Source organism: Solanum pennellii, chromosome 5 (assembly GCF_001406875.1).
Source record: "Solanum pennellii chromosome 5, SPENNV200".
In the NCBI taxonomy this organism is placed as follows: domain Eukaryota; kingdom Viridiplantae; phylum Streptophyta; class Magnoliopsida; order Solanales; family Solanaceae; genus Solanum; species Solanum pennellii.
Window position 1 is genome coordinate 43,987,693 of NC_028641.1, and position 23,470 is coordinate 44,011,162.

At 37.1% G+C, this 23,470-nt stretch overlaps 1 protein-coding gene across 3 annotated transcripts in view; it reads right to left on the reverse strand.

The window, feature by feature from the left end:
• The window catches only part of LOC107020375, a 67,435-nt gene that overhangs the window by 26,857 nt on the left and 17,108 nt on the right, over positions 1 to 23,470 (reverse strand). For all 3 annotated transcript variants that reach the window (XR_001456864.2, XM_015220716.2, XM_015220717.1), the window contains 8 exons: positions 22,223 to 22,317; positions 15,560 to 15,580; positions 15,390 to 15,485; positions 15,161 to 15,281; positions 14,880 to 15,059; positions 14,570 to 14,766; positions 8,235 to 8,506; positions 7,371 to 7,472 (listed from right to left, as the gene is read on the reverse strand). Coding sequence is in view for 2 of the 3 variants with exons in the window: in XM_015220716.2 (XP_015076202.1) it covers positions 7,371 to 7,472; positions 8,235 to 8,506; positions 14,570 to 14,766; positions 14,880 to 15,059; positions 15,161 to 15,281; positions 15,390 to 15,485; positions 15,560 to 15,580; positions 22,223 to 22,317 (1,084 nt within the window). In the remaining variant the exon portion in view is untranslated. The remainder of the gene's footprint in view (positions 1 to 7,370; positions 7,473 to 8,234; positions 8,507 to 14,569; positions 14,767 to 14,879; positions 15,060 to 15,160; positions 15,282 to 15,389; positions 15,486 to 15,559; positions 15,581 to 22,222; positions 22,318 to 23,470) is intronic.

Genomic DNA, 23,470 nt, shown 5'->3' on the forward strand with positions numbered 1-23,470 from the left:
GCATAATGCCTCTCATTGGGAGGTAGAGTGATTCAGATTAACTCTGTACTGAAGTCTGAACTGCCTCCGCACTTATTTTATGTCATTATTCCCGATTCCTTCAAAAGTTGTCGAGAAACTGAACAGGATTAGAAGGAACTTTCTATGGCAAGAAGGGAAAGAAGGCAAGGTTACTATATGGTGAAGTGGAGTATTGTAATGCTGAACAAGGAAAGAGGAGGCCTGGGTATCAGAAATCTAGAAGTTCAAAACAGAAGTTTCTTAATGAAATGGCGATGGATATCAGTGAGGATAAGGCACTCCGGAAAGAAGGTAATAACAATAAAATATGGAGAGTTGAGTCCTAGGTGCACAGAGTAGTTACAACACCATATGGATGGACAGTATGGTGAACAATCAGAGCATTATGGATGAAAATGTGATACTCAAAGTGGGAAGCGACAACAGTTTCAAATTTTGAAGAGAAGGTTGGATTGATCAGACCCCTTTGAGTGAATCATTTCAAGACTTCTCCATTTGCACCAATCCTGATGCCAAGGTAGGTGATTGTTGGTCTACATAAGGATGGAACTTATTCTTTAGAAGACTTTTGAATGATTGGGAAATAGAGAGAGTGGCATCATTGCTGAAAATTGGGAGGTACGAGCCTTGACACAAATGCAAAGACAGGGTTATCTGGAAACACAACAGGGAGGGCAAGTTCACAGTTAACAATGCGTTTAAGAGAGAGAGACATGGGGAATCTGGAAGTGCTCAATATCAATGGAAGAATATTTAGAGAAGTTTAACTCCTAGAGGAGTGCAAGTTTCACTTGGTTAGTAATCAGAAAAACTTGTCTAACCAAGAAGTCCTTCAGAAGAAAGGAAGGACACTGGTACCAAGATGTTTTCTATGTAATCTAACAGGGAAACAAAGCACATATTCCTACATTGCAAGTTCACAATACAGCACTGGGAACTGCTTCTCAACATCACTGGTCAAAGTGGAACCATGCCAGAGCACACAGCTGATCTATTCAGTTGTTTTTTTCTTTTTCTTTTTTTTTTTTTTTTTGGAAAAGGTAACAACTTGTATACTATTTCCAAAAAACCAGAAACGTACTACAACAAGTTAAAGGTTTCCTAATTACAATTGAGGTGGAGTATCCAGAAGATCTTATACCCTTTTAACAAAAATTTGCAAAGATCTTAAGACATCCATAATTGCTTCTAGATCTTCCATATACTCCTGTTTACACTAAAAATGAAACAAAACTAAACACTTCATCTTCATCTTTTGAATGTTGTTGCTCTTGTTCTGGTGGCACCTGAGGTTTCTTTCTGTCCAAGGAGCCCACCAGATGCAAGCTGGTATAAATTCCACCTATCCTTATGGTCTGAAGTGTTAGCATAACTGCTCCAGATCTTCCAAGGTCTGATCTATTTTCCTTGGCATCACCCAGCTCAGCCCCTTCATACTTGGGAAAATTTGCCGTAGTTGAAAGGTAATCCTGCAGGGCATAAATAGGTGGGTTACTGTCTCAGCTTTTCTTCCCAAAAGAAACACCTAGGGCTTAGGTGGATCCCCCTTTTCATTAGATTTTCTTGAGTTAACACAGCTTTTAGCCAAAAGCCAAGTCAAACAGGAAACTTTATGAGGAGTTTTGACTTTAGCTTCCAAGGCCAATCATCAGTCTGATTATCATAAGGGTTAACTTTTTGGAGGCCCCTTTCACACTGAATCTACCTTGATTGTGGCCCTGCCGCTCCAATCTATCTTGGTCAGTTGAAATTCCTTTGAATTGCTCCAATTTGCTGTAGAACTAAGCTAACCACAAAATCTCCCGGTCATTAAAAGGACTTCTAAAGCTCAAATTTCATCCCTGATTTGACAAAACTTCAGCCACACTGGCCCGTTGCTGTTGGTTTAGATGTAAATATCATTGAGGGTATCCCTTACGGGAGCTTGTTTTAAGCAATTATCTTCTCAGATTTGAACCTTTTTCCTACCATTTTTTGTTCGGAGGCTACAATGCTCTCTAAGCTTTGGACACAGGTTCTGATAGACCTCCAAAGTAACAGTCAATGTCAATGTGCTTAGTCCTTTCATGAAATACGGGATTTGATGCAATATGACGGGCCGCTTGATTATCACACACAAGTCTCATCTGACCAACTTCGCCAAATTTTAGCTCTCTCAAAAACTGTTTGATCCAAACTAGCTCACAAGTTGTTGCAGCCATTGCTCGGTATTCGAATTCTGCACTAGATCAAGCAAACACGTTTTGTTTTTTACTCTTCCGCGACACCAAATTACCTCCTACTAAAACACAGTATCCAGATGTCGAACGTCTATCAGTGGTCTTGATCCTCAAAGAGTAGTCCTTTACCAAGAGCTGATTTTATATGTCATAGAATAGGAACAACTGCATCCCAATGACTATCACAAGGGGAAGTCATAAACTAACTTACAACACTAACATAAAAAGAGAGGGCGGGTCTAGTGACCGTGAGATAATTCAACTTTCCAACCAATCGTCTGTACATTTCAGAATTACTGAGTGAATCCCCTGTCCCAGAAGGAGTTTACAATTGGATCCATAGGAGTGTCGACGGGTTTACATCCCATCATTTCTTTTCTTCAAGAATGTCTAAGGCATACTTGCGTTCAAAAATAACAATACCTGATTTAGACGGAGCAACCTCAATACCAAGAAAATACTTTAGGTTTGCCAGGTCTTTAGACTCGAAATGCTTAAAGAAATGTTGTGTCAAATTAGTAATACCATCTTGATCATTGTAGTGAATATCATCAAAGTAAACCAAATAAATACACCGATTTGGTGCAGAATGTCGATACAACACAGAGTGATCGGCTCCCTCACGAGTCATGCCAACCTCCTTCATTACTATGCTAAACTTTTTCAACCAGGCTCGAGAAGACTGTTACAAAACATAGAGTGACTTATGCAATCGACATACAAGGCTAGTAGACTCCCCGAGCAATAAAACCATGTGGGTTTCCACATAGACCTTCTGCAAGATCATTATGTAGAAACGCATTTTTAATGTCTAACTGATGAAGAGGCCAATGACGAGCAGCAGCTATAGATTGAAAAAGACGAACAACTGCTATTTTCACCACAAGAGCGAAAGTATTACAATTGAGCCCAACGATATGAGTATACCCTTTGGCAACAAGACAAGCCTTGAACCAATCAGCCTAACCATTTGGACCAATTCTGACTACATAAACCCACCGACAACCAACAGGAGATTTTTCTGCAGGAAGGGAGAGAAGTTCCTAAGTACCACTTGTACAAGCAAATATCTCATCAAGCATAGCATGTCTCCATCCAAAATAAGAAAGTGTTTCACGTGTAGTCTTAAGAATGGAAATAGAGGACAAAGATCATACAAAGGCATAATTTCGTGATACGAGATGATGACAACTCAATAAAGTATAATGTGAGTAAGCATTTCTAGTGGATCGTATACCTTTTGAAGTCAAATCGGTTGACTAGAAGGAGGCAAGTCCGTAGTAGGAGCAAGATCTAACGCATGATATGAATTATCTGGGACTAGTGGTGGCGCAGACAATGATGATAAGTCAGGAATGGTGGCACAAGTGGCGATGTAGAAGTAATTATAGATTTCTCAAAAATCAATACCGATAAAACCTCAAAGACATCAGAATGATCATAAGATGTATAGTAAGGTTGAGATTCAACAAATGTGACACCTGCAGACATTATGTATCGATGAAGATCAGGTGATTAGCAACGATACTCTTTTTGAACTCGAGAGTAACCAAGAAAGACACATGAGAGCACGAGGAGCTAATTTATCTTTACCAAGGGCTAAGTTATGAACAAAGCATGTGATCCCAAAGACACGAGGGGGATAAAGTAAAGAGGTAAGTGAGGAAATAGTATAGAATGTGGAACCTAATTCTTAATAGAAGATAAGAGCATTTTATAAATCAAATAACAAGATGCAAGGACTACATCGCCCAAAAAACGCCGCGGAACATAAAATTCAATGAGAAGAGTGCGAGCAGTCTCAATGAGATGCCTATTCTTCCTTTATATACACCATTCTGCTGAGGAGTGTGCGGACGAGATGTTTGGTGAATAATTCCATGGTGAGTCATAAATTCTTGAAACTGGGAGGATAAGTATTCTAAGGCATTATTACTACGAAAAGTATGAATAGAAACACCATAATGATTTTGTATTTTTGCATAGAAAATTTTGCCTATAGAAAATAACTCCTAAGGGTGAACTGACTCTTCTAGGACCTCATATCAAAATGAACTAATGAAAAAAAAGACTTTGAACGACCCTCAATATTAAGGGAAAAGGTAGCACGGTTGTGTTTCCCAAGTTGACACGACTCACAATATTACGTGGATAAACTAGACAAACTACGCACCATCTTTTGCAACTTAGATAGACTCGGATGTCCCAAATATTTGTGAATTAGGGTTGGATGATCTGTAACAGAGCATGTTAGTGAAGGAATTTGAAGAGGTAAAGATCGTAAAGGCCTTGTGATTCATATCCTGTGCGAATCATATGTCCTGTACTGCAGTTTTACATGAGAAAGAAATCCTCAAAAAAGGTTATGGCACGTGTCAAACGACTTACAGAGCTAGATTAAAAGGCGAACCAGGGTCATGAAGAACAGAGTCTAAAGTGACTATAAAGAGATGTTTGGCTTTTCCAACCCCTTTTGGTTTGGTTTGGATCCCATTGGCTAAAGTAATAGCTAGAAGAGATTGTGAATAAACAAATATCAGACATAAGTGATTTGTTACCAGAAATATGATCTGAAGCGCATGAGCCCATGACCCATGAGCCAAAAGTATTAGACTGTGAAACACACAAAAAAAAAAGTATTACCCACAACATGACATTAGGCTGAGTAACCGAGGCTAATGGTGGAGCAAGCTCGATACTGAAGGAACTCATCATATTCTGATTGAGCAATATGAGCATTATTAGGTGGTCAGTCTGAGCAATGGTTGAGTCTTGTGGAGAAGTTTGCTTACTTGCGTGATTCCTAAGAGACTCATTATATCCAATATAGCAGTAGGATCATAACTGGGTGGTGGACCATGCAAAATATGACATATGTCACGAGTGAGTCCAATCTTATGAAAATAGCTACACTTGGATTGAGATCTACCAAAACCATCTCCTCTTTGATTCTCCATAGGTTGATATGTTCACTTGTCTATGGTTGAGATGTGCGAATAGAGGAGTCAATGGTGGATGATGAAACTACTTTTTGACGGGGAGGCGTAGCAAGACAAAATAGACAAGAGAATAATTGATCAATTGTAGGAATTATAGGACTAGATAAAATTTGATCACGCACTAAATCATGGTCAAGAAGAAGTCCAGCAAGTGTAAGAACTAGAAACAACGTATGTATGTGCTCTTGTTGTTTTTCTACATTCACAATGACTGGCATCAATATCTCAAATTTATCCATGATTGCATGTACTTGTCCCAAGTATGTAAACATATCGGATTCTTGTTTCTTTTAGTTGGTCATGCGAGATATCACATCATAGAACCGAGATGTGTCATTAGGGTATAAAGCACGAACCTTTTCCCAAACTGAATAGCATGTCTCGGATGGGCGAAAAAGGCAATCAACTTGGAATCAATAATCACCATAGAAGACTACATAGTTGAGCATCAACCTTCTCCGATTGTGCTTTGACTTTTGCATGTTCCTCACTAGCCTTTTGTCATCTACGACACAATCCTTGGTAGTTAAATGGTCTTGACCCTTGCACCACAATTCAACCAAAGAAGCCCAAGCTAAATAGTTTGAGCTTCCCATTAATGATTCTACAGTGATCATAGGGCTTGAATTTCCACTTCTGGGGCAAAAATATCAATCCCGAAAGACATTCTAAAATCAGGCCAAAAAAACCATATCTTCACTGGAAATTGGACAGGATTATCAAAGAGGAAATAAAAAAATTATGTGTAGGGCCGGAATTACGAGGCGATTCTACAAGGAAAAAATATGCTGAAAAAATGGCCGCAAACAGCCAGAAATAGCCTGAAAAGTGGATGGAATTGCGGGAATCTTAAAAATCAGATCTGATTGCCAAAAAAGATGATCGGATTCAGGAAATAATTGAACGGGAAGCCTCAAAAAGGAGAGCCAATCCAATTGGAAAAAAAGAAAATGCCAAAAAGTTGTCTAAACTGACCTCACACGCCGGCGTGTGGTCAAATCTGCTAGAAAATTCACACCTCTGATCGGCGTGTGAGGGCACATGACAGTATTTTCCAATGGGTCTGACTGGTGTTTCGTCTCCGAAGGGTGAGGGACCCAATGATGGTGTTGGTTTTCCCACAACAATAACGGGAAGAGATGATGACAAAATTAAACTTCGACAGTAGCTGAATTTTATTGAGATTGTGTATCTAGCATCTTTACTTTTTTTGGTGTAAACAACTATATTATCACAATGTAGATCGAATTGTAAATGATAGGAAATTTGTAATTTTTGTGATGAATTTTGAAGGTGGCCAGCATATCCTAATGCTGAAGAATACAAACTTACCAGTTCACAAAAAAAAGAGCATTATAGTACAGATTTAAAATGTGACTGTATTTTCAATTTCTTCATAAGTTGCACACTTCACTTCAAAGAAACACACTTCATTTCTCGCTTTTCACTTCACTCCCCATGGAACTTGTCGCTTTTAGGGAATTTTCCTTTTAAACACTGATCATAGGAATGGTGAGAAATACCAGAGAAACCAAAAACAAATGAAATATCAGAGGAACCAAAAACAAATGAAATATCAGAGGAACCAAAAACAAAAATCCACCCTCACTTGCTACTTAACCTAGCATGTAATGGTACAAGTGCAACCAGATAAAAATCAAACCACGAGTAGAAGTATTTATAGATGCAGAATTTTCAAAAATGTATCAATTCAATGTGTCAGAGAAGGTCCCATTTAAGGTCACCAAGATCATTGACATATAGGGGACTTAGGTTGTAATAGATAATATCATTAACACATCATATTTGTACAAGAAAGTAGATGCACCACATATAAACATACTCATTAGAATTCATATGTTATCAATACTTGTTCAGTCAATGTGGTAATTAGGGTAACCGCAATCTGCTACATACAACTTTGAGCCATCGGTTATATACTATTTAATGTTAATATTTAATGCTTAACAGTATAATCTAATTGGAGGCAATAACTACAAAGAAACTAGAAGCATATCCATGACAAACAAAACATTCGCCAAAAAATAAATGGAACTTTGGGGAAAAAAGAACAAAGACGTTAATTAAGAAAACAAATCAACTCTACATTTTATTATGACAGTGAGCTTACTTTCCATAGTAGTTGTAGCACATCTGCATCTATCTTTCCGGGAACTTTGGTGGCAAAAATTCTGGCGATCTCTAGAAGGGTTACTGCCATATCAGGAGTAGCCTAACAATCACAACGCAAAAAGAAAGTTGGATATGTGAGCTCTGGGACTGATAATTCACAAAGATACCGAAAAACACAGAATATTTACACGTCTATTACTCTATTAACTATAGCATGGAAAATGCATGAGCTTGAACTTTCATTGACCCATATCTTCATTTCTTGTATTGGTTGCATGGACATCAATGCCAAGACGTTTTTATAGATACCAAGATTATGATCAAAAGAAATGTATCTTGATAAGGTAAGCATAAGAAAACCTCACGCTAAAATAACTTAACATTCAAGCCTAATTAACTACATTAGAACTTGAATAACCTATACCTCTCTCAACAAATGGCTGGAAAAAACAACACCTCTCTACCATCCACAATAGCATTGGAACACATTATAGGAGAAAATGATCTAAGGCTTCCATAAAAGAACAATGAACACCTTAATATACGAAACTCCAGTGTAGAACAAATATTCGCTTCAGCGTCGTCCTAGTTCTTACATCAAGATGTCTTTACTCTTTATCTTTTCTCATGGTGGTGCAAAAGAATAACATTATGATGAAAAGAAAGGAGTGGTACAACCAGAAAACTTGAGAATGTTGACATATCTAATCCCAGAAGAAGAAACTAAAACATACAAGGCTCGATAGTGAAATACAGACTAACACAAGTTAAAGACATGATATATAGAGAATGATCACTTAATCCGTTTACTAGACAACTAGACAACATCCCAAAGAATATGCTTTTCCCCGTCCATACATACCTTGAAACGAGCATGAAGTGTCAGCAATATATCATTCACTAATGGTGCTGGCCAAGCTGGATCTGTAAGTTCTGATGCGATGATGGATTCTAATTCATCAAAGGACTCGTGAGGGCTTTGCATCCATATTAGTGCTTTTATTACCATTGCGCGAACATAAACACATTCACATGCAACAGTTGTCCGCACAACCTCCATTAAGGAGGCCAATAAACTTGCAATCGTGTCCTTGGCAGCATTGGTATTAGATAATGAGGAAACTCGACGTATACCTAAACAAAAAAGACAAGAAAATCAAAAATATGGAAGAATCAGTGAGGTGACAATTCTGGATCCAACAAAGAGAACACGAAAGTCATAGAAGAAATGAGTCTAGACACCAACCGTAATACAAGAGAATACTGACAGTTCCAACTAAAAAAAGCCAACAAGTGAAAGCTAGTCTTTACAGGACTAGTAAAATTAATAGCAGCAGGTCATCCACAAAGATAATCACCTCCAGAAAAGCAAAATCTATAAGTAAAATAATACAGCGGAAAACATAAATATTTTTGTTTGACATATAATTAATGAAAGCATAAAAGATATTTGAACTTGTCAATAGAAGATAGTAAAGATCAAGGAGAAGTGCATTGACCAATATTAAAGGACCAATGCACACCTAAAGGAGTTGAAAATGCAACCAAAACCAAGCATCTTCATAAACAAATGCATGTTTGGCTAATATTGTGTAGATTCTGTCGAAGATACCTGAATAAATAACAGTATGATCGCTATGATAGCTTAAGCTTTTTGATGGGACGATCACATTTAAACATGGTGCCAGAGCTGGCAAAGGTTCTAGATTCGCCGCCACCTGTTATCAAAAAGAATTTCCACGTGTCTTGCCAGTGAAAGGATCTGGCCAACACGTGAGAGAGTGTGGTGAAGATCAAAGTGTGCTCTCTCAGCTCAAGCTTTTACAGATTCTAAGATATTGTAAGTCTTCTAAAACATCTTTTCGTCCATTTGAATTTACGTCCACTTTATGTCTTTATCCCATTTAGTACGCATTCAATCATCATGGTGCCACACCAACATACATGTGTATTTGGAGGTCTACCACATGACTGAACCATATCATGCTGTCAACTCTAATTTTTGTTGTGCTATTTTCACCTATCGGATATGATCATTTGTAATGTCGTCAAATCTTGTATGACCTGAAGAAGCTGCAATCTGGTGGACGGTTTGGAGAGGAAGGAACGCAATGTGTTTTGAGGGAAATTTAACTCTCTATAGAAGATCTTTTCTTTGTTAGTACAAACCCACTAAAGTACATTAGGGATCTTTTTTTTTTCTGAAGGATTAATCATTAGGGATCATATTCTGGAGTGACAATTGGCGTACCCTTCTTTTTATCATTTTCCCAAAAAATTGATGAAGTTGGCAGGTATTTAAAAGATATTATTTGTTTTCCATCACTATTGCATGTGTCAAACAAATATTGTGACATTTCAGTTATTACAGCTTGTCCAAATCTATTATTCTTTATGTAGAGAAATGGTTGATTTCATTGATTATAATCGAAAAGACTCACAAGAGGTTTTTCCAAACCAGAAGCGGTCTTTGTTTTTATATTTTCTATCAGGAAGTTGCAATAAGAATTGCATCCATAGATTTTGTCCAGATCTCACCCTTCTTTTGATAAAAGGGAAGGAGAAGGATAAGGATCTTCTTCAGTGGATCCCTCTTGTTCCTTTAGTCCCCTTCATTTCAAAGCTTGATCGCATTTTGTTTTGACATTTCTGGCATAAAGAATATTTTTAGTGGAGTCTAAATCAATACTAGAGATTTTAGAATGATTGTTGTTAGAATCCTAGTAGGAATACAATAGTATATACAATCCTAACTATGGTTGTTGTTCGTCACTGGCCTTTTCATCATTTGGACATTAAGAATGCTTTTTTTCATGGTGATCTTGAGGAGGAAGTCTCTACGGAGCAACCACCTGATTTTGTTGCTTAAGGGGAGTCTAGTAGCCTTGTATGTCGATTGCGTAGGTCACTCTGGTCTGAAGCTGTCTCCTAGAGCTTGGTTTGGGAAGTTCAGTACAATTATTCAACAATTTGGCATGACTCGTAGTGGAGCTGAGCACTCCGTATTTTATCGACATTCTGCACCAAATTGATGTATCTATTTGGTTGTGTACGTTGATGAGATTGTTACCACCGGTAATGATCAAGATGATATCACCAAACTGAAGCAACATCTCTTTAAGCACTTCCAGACTAAAAGACCATGGTAGATTGAAGTATTTCCTAGGTATTGAGGTTGCTCAGTCTAGATCAGGTATTGTTATTTCTCAACGCAAGTATGCCTTAGACATTCTTGAGGAAACGAGAATGAATCCAAATTTTGAACTCCTTACACGATAGGGGGAGCCACTTAGTAATCCTGAAAAGGTATAGACGGCTTGTTGGAAAATTAAATTATCTCACAGTAACTATACCCTACATGTCTTTTCCACTGAGTGTTGTGAGCCAGTTTAAGACTTCCCCTTGTAATAGTCATTAGGAAGCAGTTGTTCGTATCCTGCGATATATAAAGTCAACTCCTGGTAAAGGACTACTCTATGAGGATGACCCTCTGATAGACGTTCGACATTCAGATATTGTGTTTTAGTAGGAGGTAATTTGGTGTCGTGGAAGAGTAAGAAACAAAGTGTGGTTGCTCAATCCAGTGCAAAATAAGAATATCGAGCAATGGTCGCAGCAACTTGTGAGCTAGTTTGGATCAAACAGTTGTTGGGAGAACTAAAATTTGGCACAATTGATCAGATGGAACTTATGTGTGACACGAAATTTCTGAAGTCAAATGATCAGCTCGCAAATATCTTCACCAAGTCCTCGCACTAATTATATTTGTCACAAGCTACGTACATATGATTTGTATGCACCAGCTGGAGGGGGAGTGTTTAGAATAGAAATATGTATATATATTCCTACTTAGAATAGGAAGAAGATTAGGAATAGAAATCCTAGTTAAAAAGAGATTTCAATGTATTGTCTATAAATAGGGTCTCAATGTAACAATTTAGATACATAATTCAATAATATTCTTCCCATATATTTTTCACAAGTTTATTAGCTTGATTTTGCAAATTTGTTTAATAGAGAGTTTAAATTTTTTTCTTGAATCAAGAATGGTGAATTTGGTGAAGATGAGAATGGTAGTAATGTTTTAGAGATGGTCAGTTTTGTTGTTGTTGTTGTTGTTGTTGTTGTTGTTATTATTATTATGATGATGATGATGATTAGTAGTAGTAGTAGTAGTATATTATGATTATGATTATGATTATTATTATTATTATTATTATTATGATTATTATTATTATTATTATTATGATTATTATTAAAAAATACATATTTTTAAAAAATAGATATCCAAAATAAAATTTTAATATTTACTTTGGGAGTTCACTCTCTCAAAGAGGGTGACATACATTCACTTTGTCAGCTATGCATTTAAAGTGGTAATGATTTCACTTTGAAGAATGATAAGACCCTTATGAAATTGAAGTGTGTAGTTGGAAATTGGAATATAGATTGAGGGTCCTAGTAGAGTCAATTCCATCTTATGATAATAACATTAGTTCATTCTGATATTTGGGGTCCTAGTAGAGTCAAGTCCATCTTAGGATTTCGTTATTTTGTTAGTTTCTTTGATAATTATTCAAGATGTACTTGGGTTTTATTAATGAAAGATCGTTCTAAGTTATTTTCTATATTCAAAAGTTCCTTTGCTAAAATACAAAATCAATTTGGTGTTTCTATTCGTACTTTTCTTAGCGATAATGCCTTAGAATACTTATCCTCCCAATTTCAGGAGTTTATTACTCACCAATGCATTATTCACCAAACTACTTGTCCATACACCCCACAACAGAATGGTGTAGCAGAAAGGAAAGATAGGCATCTTATTGAGACTGCTCGTACTCTTCTCCTTGAATCCTATGTGCCGCTGCGTATTTGGGGAGATGCATTTCTTACGTCTTGTATTTAATAATAATAAATAGAATGCCTTCATCTTCTATTCAGAATCAGGTTCCACATTCCATAGTGTTTCCTGAGTCACATCTCTATCCTATCCCACCTCGTGTATTGGGGAGCACATGCTTTATTCATAACTTAGCCCTTGGGAAAGATAAATTAGCCCCCGTGCCCTCAAATGTGTCATTCTTGGTTACTCTCAAGTTCAAAAAGGGGCTACACACTTCAATTTCCTTATACATCATCTATCTCACTCATTTTCGTTTAATCTCTTTCTAGGATTTGCCTGAAATTCTCCACATAATATCTGATAATTTAGGGTTAATAATTCTATTTTTAGATAATTTTATTATATTTAGGGTTTTATCGTATCCATACATGGACCTATATCTCCGAATCTTATAAATTAGATCATGAAGAATCCGACCTCTAGATCCACACATGTATAGGACACCGACACCCGAGTCCAAGCAACTTAGGTGGAAGTGCCCTCTATGGTAGATAAGATGAGGGAAGCGGGCCTGAGAAGGTTTGAACATGTGAAGAGGAGATGTATGGGAGCACTAGTGAGGAGGTGCGAGAGATTGGTTATAGAGGGTACCGAAAAGAGGCAAAGGTAAGATGAAGAATTATTCTGTAGAAGTGATAAAATAGGATATGACGCAGCTTCAGGTTACCGAAGAAGTTGTGGAGGCCACGTATTAGGATAGTAGGTTAGTAGGTAGCGTAGGGTTGTCTTTCTTAGGGTGGTTGGTGTTTTCCATTGTATTAGTTGTTTTGTCGTATTTCTTGTTTTTGATATATTGCACGGTGTATTCATGCTTTCAATAATCTGTTCTAATATGTCGCTTATTGATTATCACACTATTTCGTTGTTATCTTTGCTCCCTTCTGATAGACTTTGAACCATTACCTTGTTACTTACTATATTTTCTTTTACTGACTTCTTTACTTTTTTTAGAACAAGAGAACCCGCAGCCGCTAACCTTTGGTTGCGCACAGGGTAAAATCCTCCCTCTCATGCAATAGATCGAAAACCACATAGGAGAGGTAACTAGCACTAGGCAAGCCCGAAACGACGAGCTCGCCCCAGAAGGAAAACCCCTTGCTTTCCTTCTTTTTTACTTTAGTCGAGGGTCTTTCGGAAACAACCATTCTACCTCCACAAGGTAGTGGTAAGGTATGCGTACATTCTACCCTCCATTTCACTAGGTACGTTGTTGTTGTAGTAGCTAGCCACATGAAGATGTACAACTTTCTCGACACCATAGGAATTCAAACCGAAGCGTGTGAAAAACTAACATGTGCCCTAACTAGAAGCTTCTTAAAGGACTTAACTAAGAATGGATTGTTGTTCCCAACTCCCAACAAGCATTAGATCTATCTCAAATCCCATTACTTTAATAACTATGCTACTCGCCTTGCTTTGGAGTAAATTTAGCAACCATTGAATCTCGGTCACCTCCCAATCTTGAAAATCACTCCTAAATCTCAAACCCAATTACTTTGATAATTATGCTACTATTGCATAATACTCATCTAATACTCCTCCATTTTTCTCATATTGTTTTAGTTAATTGTGTTAAATATTCACATATCATGTCCTTCTATTGAAACATTGAACCTAGATATCATATTGTTGGTACTTGCCCAGTCATCGCAAATCTATGTAATCACCTCAAATTCCTTCTTTGATTGTAGTTAAACTAGTCGTCTATCTAATGTCTTACTTTTACTTATCAAACTTTTGCTCTCTAGAATGATTCTGCATAATTCTACTTATCCTAAACACTTACCACCATCTAGAGTGCCCTGCATAGTTCAAGCTCTTAGTCGACTCCTTTCATTATTATCAATTGACAAAATATCGTTTGCAAATAACATGCACCATGAAATTCTATCTTGTATAATTTTGTTACGTCATATATAATTAGAGTTTATGTTGCTTGGACTCTTCAAAAATGCCAAGGAGTACATGTCGGATTCACCAAAGTAGTGTATTCTTGGAGATGGAGACATTTATGATGATTCCTACTTATATATTTTAGGTGTTCTTCGAAACCAGAAAGTCTCTAGATTTCACACTTATTTTCTCTCCATATGTCCTGAAATGTAAATTTATATATCAACCCTTAAGTGATATGATTATGTCTACTATAATTTTAAGACCTTGACAAAGATCATTTGCACTACATACTGGGTATGTCTTTTACAAACATTTAGTATCACAAATTGAACCTTCCATAAACATTAAAGAGAGAGAGATTATGAGTTATGGCTAAAAAGCTAACTCGTTTTCAGTACCTTCAGGGTGAGAGGTTTCATTATGATCCTGATCATATGAGTCATTATTTTCTGGAACTGTTTTAACATAAGCTCCTTCATCAATATCTTGTAAGCCCAAAGCGAAAGCTGCTGCACGACTTTTTCCCATTTCTTGCACCACCCGTGCGGCTGAATGAAGTACAGGTCGAGAGAAACTGCGGAAAGAACTCTCTAACCTGCCAAAGTCATGAGGGTGTTAGCTGAACAATTCATCACAAAATAGTTGGAGCATAAAAGGTTTAGGTTTAGTTTGGAGGGTCAGGAGAGCAAAAAAGACAAGCTTGAAGACCTCCTCATCACAAGTTTGATCAAAGGTTGAGGACGCCTTGTCTTTGAAGACTTGTCTTTGGAGGACTTTGAAGGAGCTCCATCCTTTGATTCGGAATTTGAGTCTTTAGCTGAAGGTGCTTCTGGAAGCTTGAGAATTTCTCTGGTCAGTCTGTACCATCCAGCAGCTCGTTCCTCAGTCCTGCAGAGTCCAAAACTCCACAGAAAATTACGTGCTTAATCTTACAAATTAGGCAGTTATCTGAGACATTATAGTAAGAGAAGTTTCAAAGATGAAGCTACCTCTCAGCATTATCAACTTTACCCAGCACACAAAGGATAGCCTCAAAACAAACTCTTTCACTAGGATCAAGAAGTAGCTGATACAGCACTGAATTGAACTGAGTCTTAATGTCTGGCCTTTCTGCACCACATAATACGGAGTTCGCCAGCAATCAGTCTTATTATCTACTCCCAGTCTCCAAACAGAAAAGGGACATGCTTGCTCAGAATACATTTCAAACAGACATACCTTCTAGTGACCGAGCTCGGGATATACTGTGGCACAACCTGGCAAGTGCAACTCTAGCAAGAACATCATGCATATGGAGTACATCTTGTAGAGCCCCTGATTCAAACAAATTCTGATAGAATTAATGGATGATATATGACTATGAAACTGGAGATAAGAAATTGACTTACCACCGGGCTGCACAAGCTTCCCTACAAAAAGACAAAAAAGCTAGTCAAAAAACCAACTCAAACCATCAATCAGATACATATGCCAAGAAATTCCCCTTTTACCAATAAGGACATCCACCAAGAAACTCGATTTATTTCATGAAAATTATCACAAGGTTACCCTTTTACATGGATCTTAGCATAAGACACCACAACAACAAAACATTAAAGCAATGCTACTTGTCAAGTGAGAACACACAAGAAAAAAAATACATAGGTATTAATCAAAAAGGAATATCAATACAGATGGGAAAAGCAGTCCTCCTTAAAGAGTTCACATACTAATCAACATTTAACTCATGAAAGTTCGAAGATGTCCTAGAAACCCAGAATGTTGCAACTTGTAGGCCCTTTTCTCATCTTATTTCACTTCTTACTATTTGAACGGTGGTCTGTTTGCATGACACATCATTCATTCTATTCCAGTGTTGTGAAAAGCGCAGAAAAGCGCGCTTAAAGAGCGATTCAAAGCGAGGCTTGACCAGTGCGCTTCTTTCTTCTGAGGTGATGCAATCTGAAAAAGGCGCTCGCTTCAGATAAAGAAGCGAGAAGCCGAACTAAGGTAAAAGCGCAATAAAGCGCGCTTTTTATAAAAAAGCGACAATTAGGGTATTTTTTTAAATTAGGTTTTGTTTTTTAAAAAAAAATCTGAAATAGATATGACTTAATTTTCTTTCACGACTCTTCTTTCGCTGCTTCTATCTTCACGACCGTGACTGCGACTGCGTCTCTCTTCAAGACCGCGACTGCGACTTACTGTGCTTCATCTCTGTGAAACTCTTCACAATGCGACTACTGTAGTTTTTTCTTCTTCTTCTCTTCATCTCGGCTGCGATCTGCTACTGTTTCTGTTCACAATTATTGACTGCCTGCTCTGTTTTTTTCAATTCTTTTGCTGTTTTTTTCGTTTTTATTTTGTGATCAGTGTGTATGCTTGTTGCTCTGTTTTTTTATTTTTTGACACTTCTTTTTTGCTTGTAGCATTTAGTGAACTTGTATTTTCTCATTCAAGATGTCACAAAAAGGGATCTGGCTTGGGCATATGGAACTCCTATGGGTAGTAGCACAAAAGTCAAATGTAGCTTTTGTGATGTGACATACAATGGCGGAATCTTTCGTAACAAAAGGCATCTCATCAATGGCTATAGAGATGTAAAAGTATGTCCGAAAGTCCCGGATAAAGTGAGGGAAGAGATCAAAGAATATATCTTGAAGAAAAATGAGTTTAAAACTCAAATGAACCATGAAGCATCCATGGTTAATCTTGTTGATAATGATGGAATGGATGATGATGAATTTGAAGTGAACATGCCAATGCCAATGGGGCCTCCCTCAAAGCATCAAAGGATGCCTTCGAGTAATGGGAGTGGGTCTTCCATCAATAGCAGTATCAAGGGTCCTATGAATCTCTATTTCTCACAAAAATCAAACTAAAAGAGAAAAAGTGGACCTATTGACTTAGAATCTTCTAGAAAGATTTTGAGGGATCGTGCTATATCTGCTTTTGCTAGGTGGATGTATGATGCAGGAATTCCTTTTAATTGTGTTAATTACAAAGATAATTTTGGTGAAATCATTGAGGTACTCAGCCAATATGACCCTGGAATGAATCCTCCCACCTATCATGAGGTAAGAGTTCCTTTTTCTAAAAAAGGAGGTGGAAAAGAGAAACAAGATAGTAGAAGAACATAAGGTTCAATGGAAAACGTATGGTTGTTCCATTATGATGGATAAATGGACAACAAGGAATGGAAAAATGGCCATTAATGTTTTGGTGAACTCTCCAAGAGGGAGTGTATTCCTTGAATCTTATGATGCTAGTGACTCTAATAAGATGTTTAATTTGTTGGAGAAGATTATCATGAAGGTAGGGTAGGAAAATGTGGTACAAGTTGTAACAGATAATGCAAGTGAGAACAAAAAAACGGGTAACACGTTGAAGGGAGTGTTCCCACATATTTTCTCCACTCCTTGTGCTGCTCACTGTATCAACTTGATGTTTGGTGACATTTTCAAACAAGCCCCGTATTCTACAGGTGAACTTGAGTCTTGATATTTAAATTGCATTTTTTAAACTTCATATTTTAACTGCCATTTTCTTTACAGTTTCTGGTAAGGCTGTTAAGGTACATGCTTATATCAATCAAAGGGCATTGTTGTTGAATATGATGAGGAGATACACAAAGCAAAGAAATTTGGTAAAACCCGCCAAGACAAGATTCGCAACAGCTTTTTTGACTTTGTATAGTTTTTATAAGAAAAAGAAAAAAATTGAGAAATTTGTTTATGTCAACTGAATGGAATGAGAGTATCTATTCAAAGGAATCTCTTGGTAAAGAAGTTGCGACACATATCATTAGTCCATTTTTTTGGAATGACGTTGTTCAAGCACTCACAGTTGGTGGTCCTTTAATTCATGTGCATCGTATGGTGGATGGGGAGAAAAAATCACCAATGGGTTACATTTATGAAGCCATGGACAGGGCCAAAGAAAGTATTGATACAAGGAAATATGAAAGTGTTTTTGAAATCATTGATGCAAGGTGGACAGATCAACTTCATCAGCCTTTGCATGAAGCGTGACACATTTTGAACTGCTCTATTATAAAAATAATGACATGAAGATTTTAACTGAAGAAGTGCGGCACGGATATCATAAATGTGTTGAGAGGATAATCCCAGAAAGCGGATGGCCTACTTGGAATTGAATCAGCCATTATAGCTAGAACCTTGAGGTCACCAGGTGAGAATTTCATCTTTTAATTGTTTACAGCTTCAACTTTTAAGTTATTACACATGTTTTAAAATAACTCTTCTACAGTTGAATGGTGGATGCAATTTGGTCATAATGTCCCAAACTTGCAACAGTTTTGCTATAAGAGTGCAAAGTTTAACTTGTAGCACATCCGATTGTTAGAGAAATTGGAGCGTGTATGAACATGTGAGAAACTACATTAAATCAATGCATTATTACTAATTAAATTGATATCTTAATCATCCCAAGTCCTCCTATTAATTACTTTCTACTATGTGCAGATTCATAGTAAAAAGAGATAGGCTTGAGTTGACACGCCTCAATGATCTAGTGTTCATCAAATATAATAGAACATTGGAGTGTCGTTACAATGCATGTAATACCATTGATCCAATTTTGTTGGATAGTATTGATGAGGCAAATGAATGGTTAACTGGAGCACCACCAGATCACCAAGATGGAGTAGTGCATGAAAGAGAAAGTCTCACTTATGGTGATGTTTCTGTGGCAAGTGGTGTTGAGGAGAATATTTATAGTTTTAAAGGGAGTACTTTAAGGGGCAAGGAAAAGAGGAGTTGGAGGTTCTAGTTCAAGTCGAAACCTTGTTGATGAGCCTTCTGATGATGAAGATGATGACCAAGTAGAACCCTTGGTTGTGGCACTTGAAGAATTTGAGGATCTTGTTGAAGAATAGGAGTTTGAGTCTTTGTGATTTAATTATGTTTTGATTTTTTGTTTTATATGTTATGACTTATGAGTATTATTGACTATCTATTTTCATTTAATCTAAGACTATATTACCTATATTCAGTTATTTAATATTTTTTTATTTTTATACTAAATGTCGCTTTTTTTTAAAAAAGTGTGCGCTTCACTTCACGCTTCTCGCTTTTGTGAAGCGAGCCCTCGTCGCTTTTTTCCGCTTCTCGCTTTGCAAAACATTGTTCTATTCAATGATTTCTTTCTCTTCCTTTCAACTGATGAAGCAAGGATTTTCAAGTTTCTCCTCCCATTCATGAAGGAACACTTCAGAAATTTATTATGAAATATATGTCTTTTTCATGTTTAGGGAATGTGAGGACCTTGACAGAATTCGAACTTATCAATGGAGGAAACCAAAAATATGAAACCCTCATACCTTCCTAACATCCTATTTACTTAACACAACTGGGAGATTTATTTAATACCGCTTCCCCTGATCTGATTGTCTTTTATATCCTTGTTCAAGGTATAGCACTATATCTTTAAACCACAATGAACTCAAAGTGCTCCCTCCAACATGTCTAACAACTTATCTTTTTCTCTTGATGTAAAAGGGATTTCAATAAAAAGCATCAAAAAGATGCATAACTTACAAAACGGGAATGATTAATTGCTCCAATACAAGTGAGTCTACGCTACTATCTTCTTCTTTCTTTGACAAAAGTACTGTTGGTGAGTATATACTACTATCAGGGAGCTAATAAAATCCACAAAAAGATATGTTTAATTTCCAGGGGTGAGATAATTCCAGCAAAATGATGAAAGGCCTGTTTGGATGGGCTTATAACATAGGAGTTGTGTGGTGTGAGGTAGAAGGTATAATAGTCCCAGGATAAAATGTAGGATTATCTAGACCCACGTTTGGTTGGAGGTATTAGGTAGTCACTGGATTATTTTATCCCACCATTTTTGATAGAGTGATGGGATAAGTTATACCATATACATGGTGAATAACTTTTTAAAAAATAAAAAACATCCCGGTATAACTTGTTGCCACCCAAACGACCCCTTATAATTTATAGTCCACAAGCCATACGTTAGGAATTCTAACTTATGGTTTTTGGCTTATTTTTGTTATTTTGGCGTAAAGCACTTTTTATTTTAGCCAAACACCACAAAAGTACTTGCATTTTATTTTGGCTAGAAAGAACCTAAAATAAGTCAATCCAAACAGGATCTAACTAAACAAAGCAGCCTTGAGGAAGTAAGTTGGATTTGAGATGCCATCAAACTATCTTTGGTTTCTATCTGTTCAGACACAGAGAAATTACTGCTGCAGCCATTTTCCAGATTTTCTAGAAGGTTTTATGGATATTCAGGGAATAACAGCTTTCATAGGCTTGTATTATTTTCTGTGGCATAACCCATTTCAGACCAAAAATAGATCTTCTACAGTTTTACAATTGGTCAGTGAAGGAAGAGATAGCTGACACTTCTGAGCATTGCTGACACATGTAGCATCTGTTAATTAGTAAAATATTCCTCTTGATTATGCAGACAGGGTCTTGTGGAAACTCAGCAAGGATAGGGCTTTATCAGTCAAAAGTGCATATAAGAGTGGTCTACATGAGATGATTGGGGGAACTATCCTTGGAGATACTTCTGGAAGAGTGTCATGTCCACCAAAGTGAAACGTTTTACAACGTTAAAGATTAAGAGAGCTTGCCTTACTCAAGAAGTCTTACATTGCATGTTCACTAGAACATTTTCCTGAACATTACAAGCACTAGCTAGATAATGCCAGAGCACACATCAGATCTTTTGAGTTGCTGGATTAGGAGAGGAGGAATTTAAAGTCAAAAGGGATGGTGGAGATTAATACCATCATATCATAAATATGGTGGTCAATATGGAAGGAAAGAAATAAGAGATGCTTTAGAGATAGGTCCAATTCCATAAACAAAGTAAAATGGAATTGTATTGTATCTTTACATTTTTTGGTGTAAACAACTTTGTATAGAAGATGTAGATTAGATTGTAGATTTAATAGGAAGCTTGCAATTGATATCTTTTGGAGGTGGCGAGCATACCTTAATGCTAATGAATACAACTTAACAAATTTAAAAAAAAAATATTCCTCTTGATTAAGTCATCTTGGGTGAGAAAGGCCCCTTTGAGAGCCAGTCAGGTGAAGCACTTCACCTTTGTAGGCACTTTAGTTTGCTTGTTTATTTATTTCTCTCTCTCTCTCTTCTGAAGATTCTAGAAGCAAAGAATAAAACCTCAATGATTTGACTCACTTAGCCTCATGAAGAATTAAATATCACAAACAAATTAATTACATAAAGTGAGGACAAGAGCAGAAACAGGACATGAAAATGACATCAATTTTAGTCTTTTGGGAACATGTAAATAAAGAATATGTCCTCAAGGCATCTATGGTACTTTAGTTTAGACCTTTCTTTCATTTGACAGGTTTTACCCATTGCCAGTCATCTCTATACTCCACATTTTTAATTCGGACCTTTTAGTGAACTTTTGTGGTATTATGCTCTTTTATACCACTCTTTTTTAGTAACTTTTTCTTTAGGGAGGATAGCAAGTGCTTCTGCATACATGCTCCCGGAGCTCCAATGTAGGTAAAATATCTTGTTCATGTTCATTAATATTTTTAAATTAGGTTTTAGGCCTAGCTCACACCCCAAAAGCTAGCTCAAAGGGAGGAGGATTTCTCAATCCTTACAAGGAGTCAACCCATCTCATTAACCACGGATATGGGACTTTTATAATTCTTTTACACCCCACCTCACGCCCAATGCTTAGCATCTGGTGCATGGGCAATTTTGATTTTGGGGATTCCAAGATCGGGTGAGACGAACCCTGCTTTTATACCATGTGAAACTAGGTCTCAAACCTAAGAAACACCCCAAAAGCTAGCTCAAAGAGAGGAGGATTGCCCAAGCCTTATAAGGAGTTCACTTATCTCATTAACCACCGATTTGAGACTTTTGTCATTCTTTACCAAACATAAAATGAGAATCAACATAGCAGTGCACAATATTGTAAGTTACAATAATAGAATTTGGAGTTCATAAATTGAAGTTCTTCATACTATTAAAGCAAAAGAAAGGATTGCAAAAGTTAAAACACCTTGTTCAGGAACTTACCTAATGCCATTGCAACTGCATATGGATCACTTGTGGCTAAATCGGAGAGAATTTCTAAAGAATGCCTCACAGCAACTGGATCAGCAAATGAGACTCTGTATCAACATACAAAATGTCTTGAGTTTTGTTGTTCGACGATTTAAAAAAATTACATAATCATAAATATATTTATACTAAAAATGGAAGACCAAGCTATTGTAGATAAGTAAAATTTGAGAAGCTGTTGCAGAGCAGAATCATATGATTTTCCTCGAACTTCTTCGAAGTAAATAATAGGGATCAGGTAATGACTTTGAAACTTGTGCAAAATTTCTGAAAGGTAAAGGCATATTTAACAACCCAGGCTTGGTATGCATAAGAGAAGGCTCTTGGTAAACTTGAAATCCAGAAGCTTGATTATCACCTCTTGGACCCCAAACCACTTGTCAGCAGGCACCTCCAGGATGTATTAAGCCACTTGGGCCTCAAGCAGATGAGATCTCCCCAAGTTGGTAAGCACTGAACAAACAAATCCTTTCGCTATACCTTTTGTCAGAAATGTCAAAGGTTGAAATGAATGTAATAACCAATCTTCCATAAAAAGCGACACCCTTGTTGAGAGTATATACACACCAAGTGATGTTGGAACTATAGGTGGCTCATTGGGGCAAGATAAAGGAAGCGAGACACGGAAGACTTAGGCATATAAAGAGAATGTGTGTTGATGCCACAGTGAGGAGATGTGAGAGGTTGGTTGTTGGGAGTACACAGAGAGGTAGAGGTATACCTAAAAAGTACTGGAGCGAGGTGATTAAACAGGACATGGCGCAGCTTCATATTGCTGAGGACATGAATCTAGATAGGAAAGACTGCAGGTCGCATCTAGGGGTAGAAGGTTAGTAGGGATAAAGTGTTGCCTTGCCTTGAGAAGGCCTAGGCTTGTTAGTTCCTGTCATAGTACTAGTTGTGTCATATGTTGTTTATTGTGTTTCGGTTACACACTATTTGTTGTTATATTGTTTCTTTCTTGTAGACCTTACAATGCTTATCTTATTTTGTTATATGCTTTATTCATTGTTTCTTCTGCTTTTACTTGGGTTTGATGTAGTTGAGCCGAGGAGGGTCTTTCAGAAACAACCTCTCTAGTTCCATGAGGTAGCGGTAAGGTCATTCTACCCTTCCCAGTCCCCACTTGGTGGAATTTCACTCGGTATGTTGTTGTCCCACTGCCTACCTTTGAATGCAGCATTTGGCCCCTTGCAACACTTA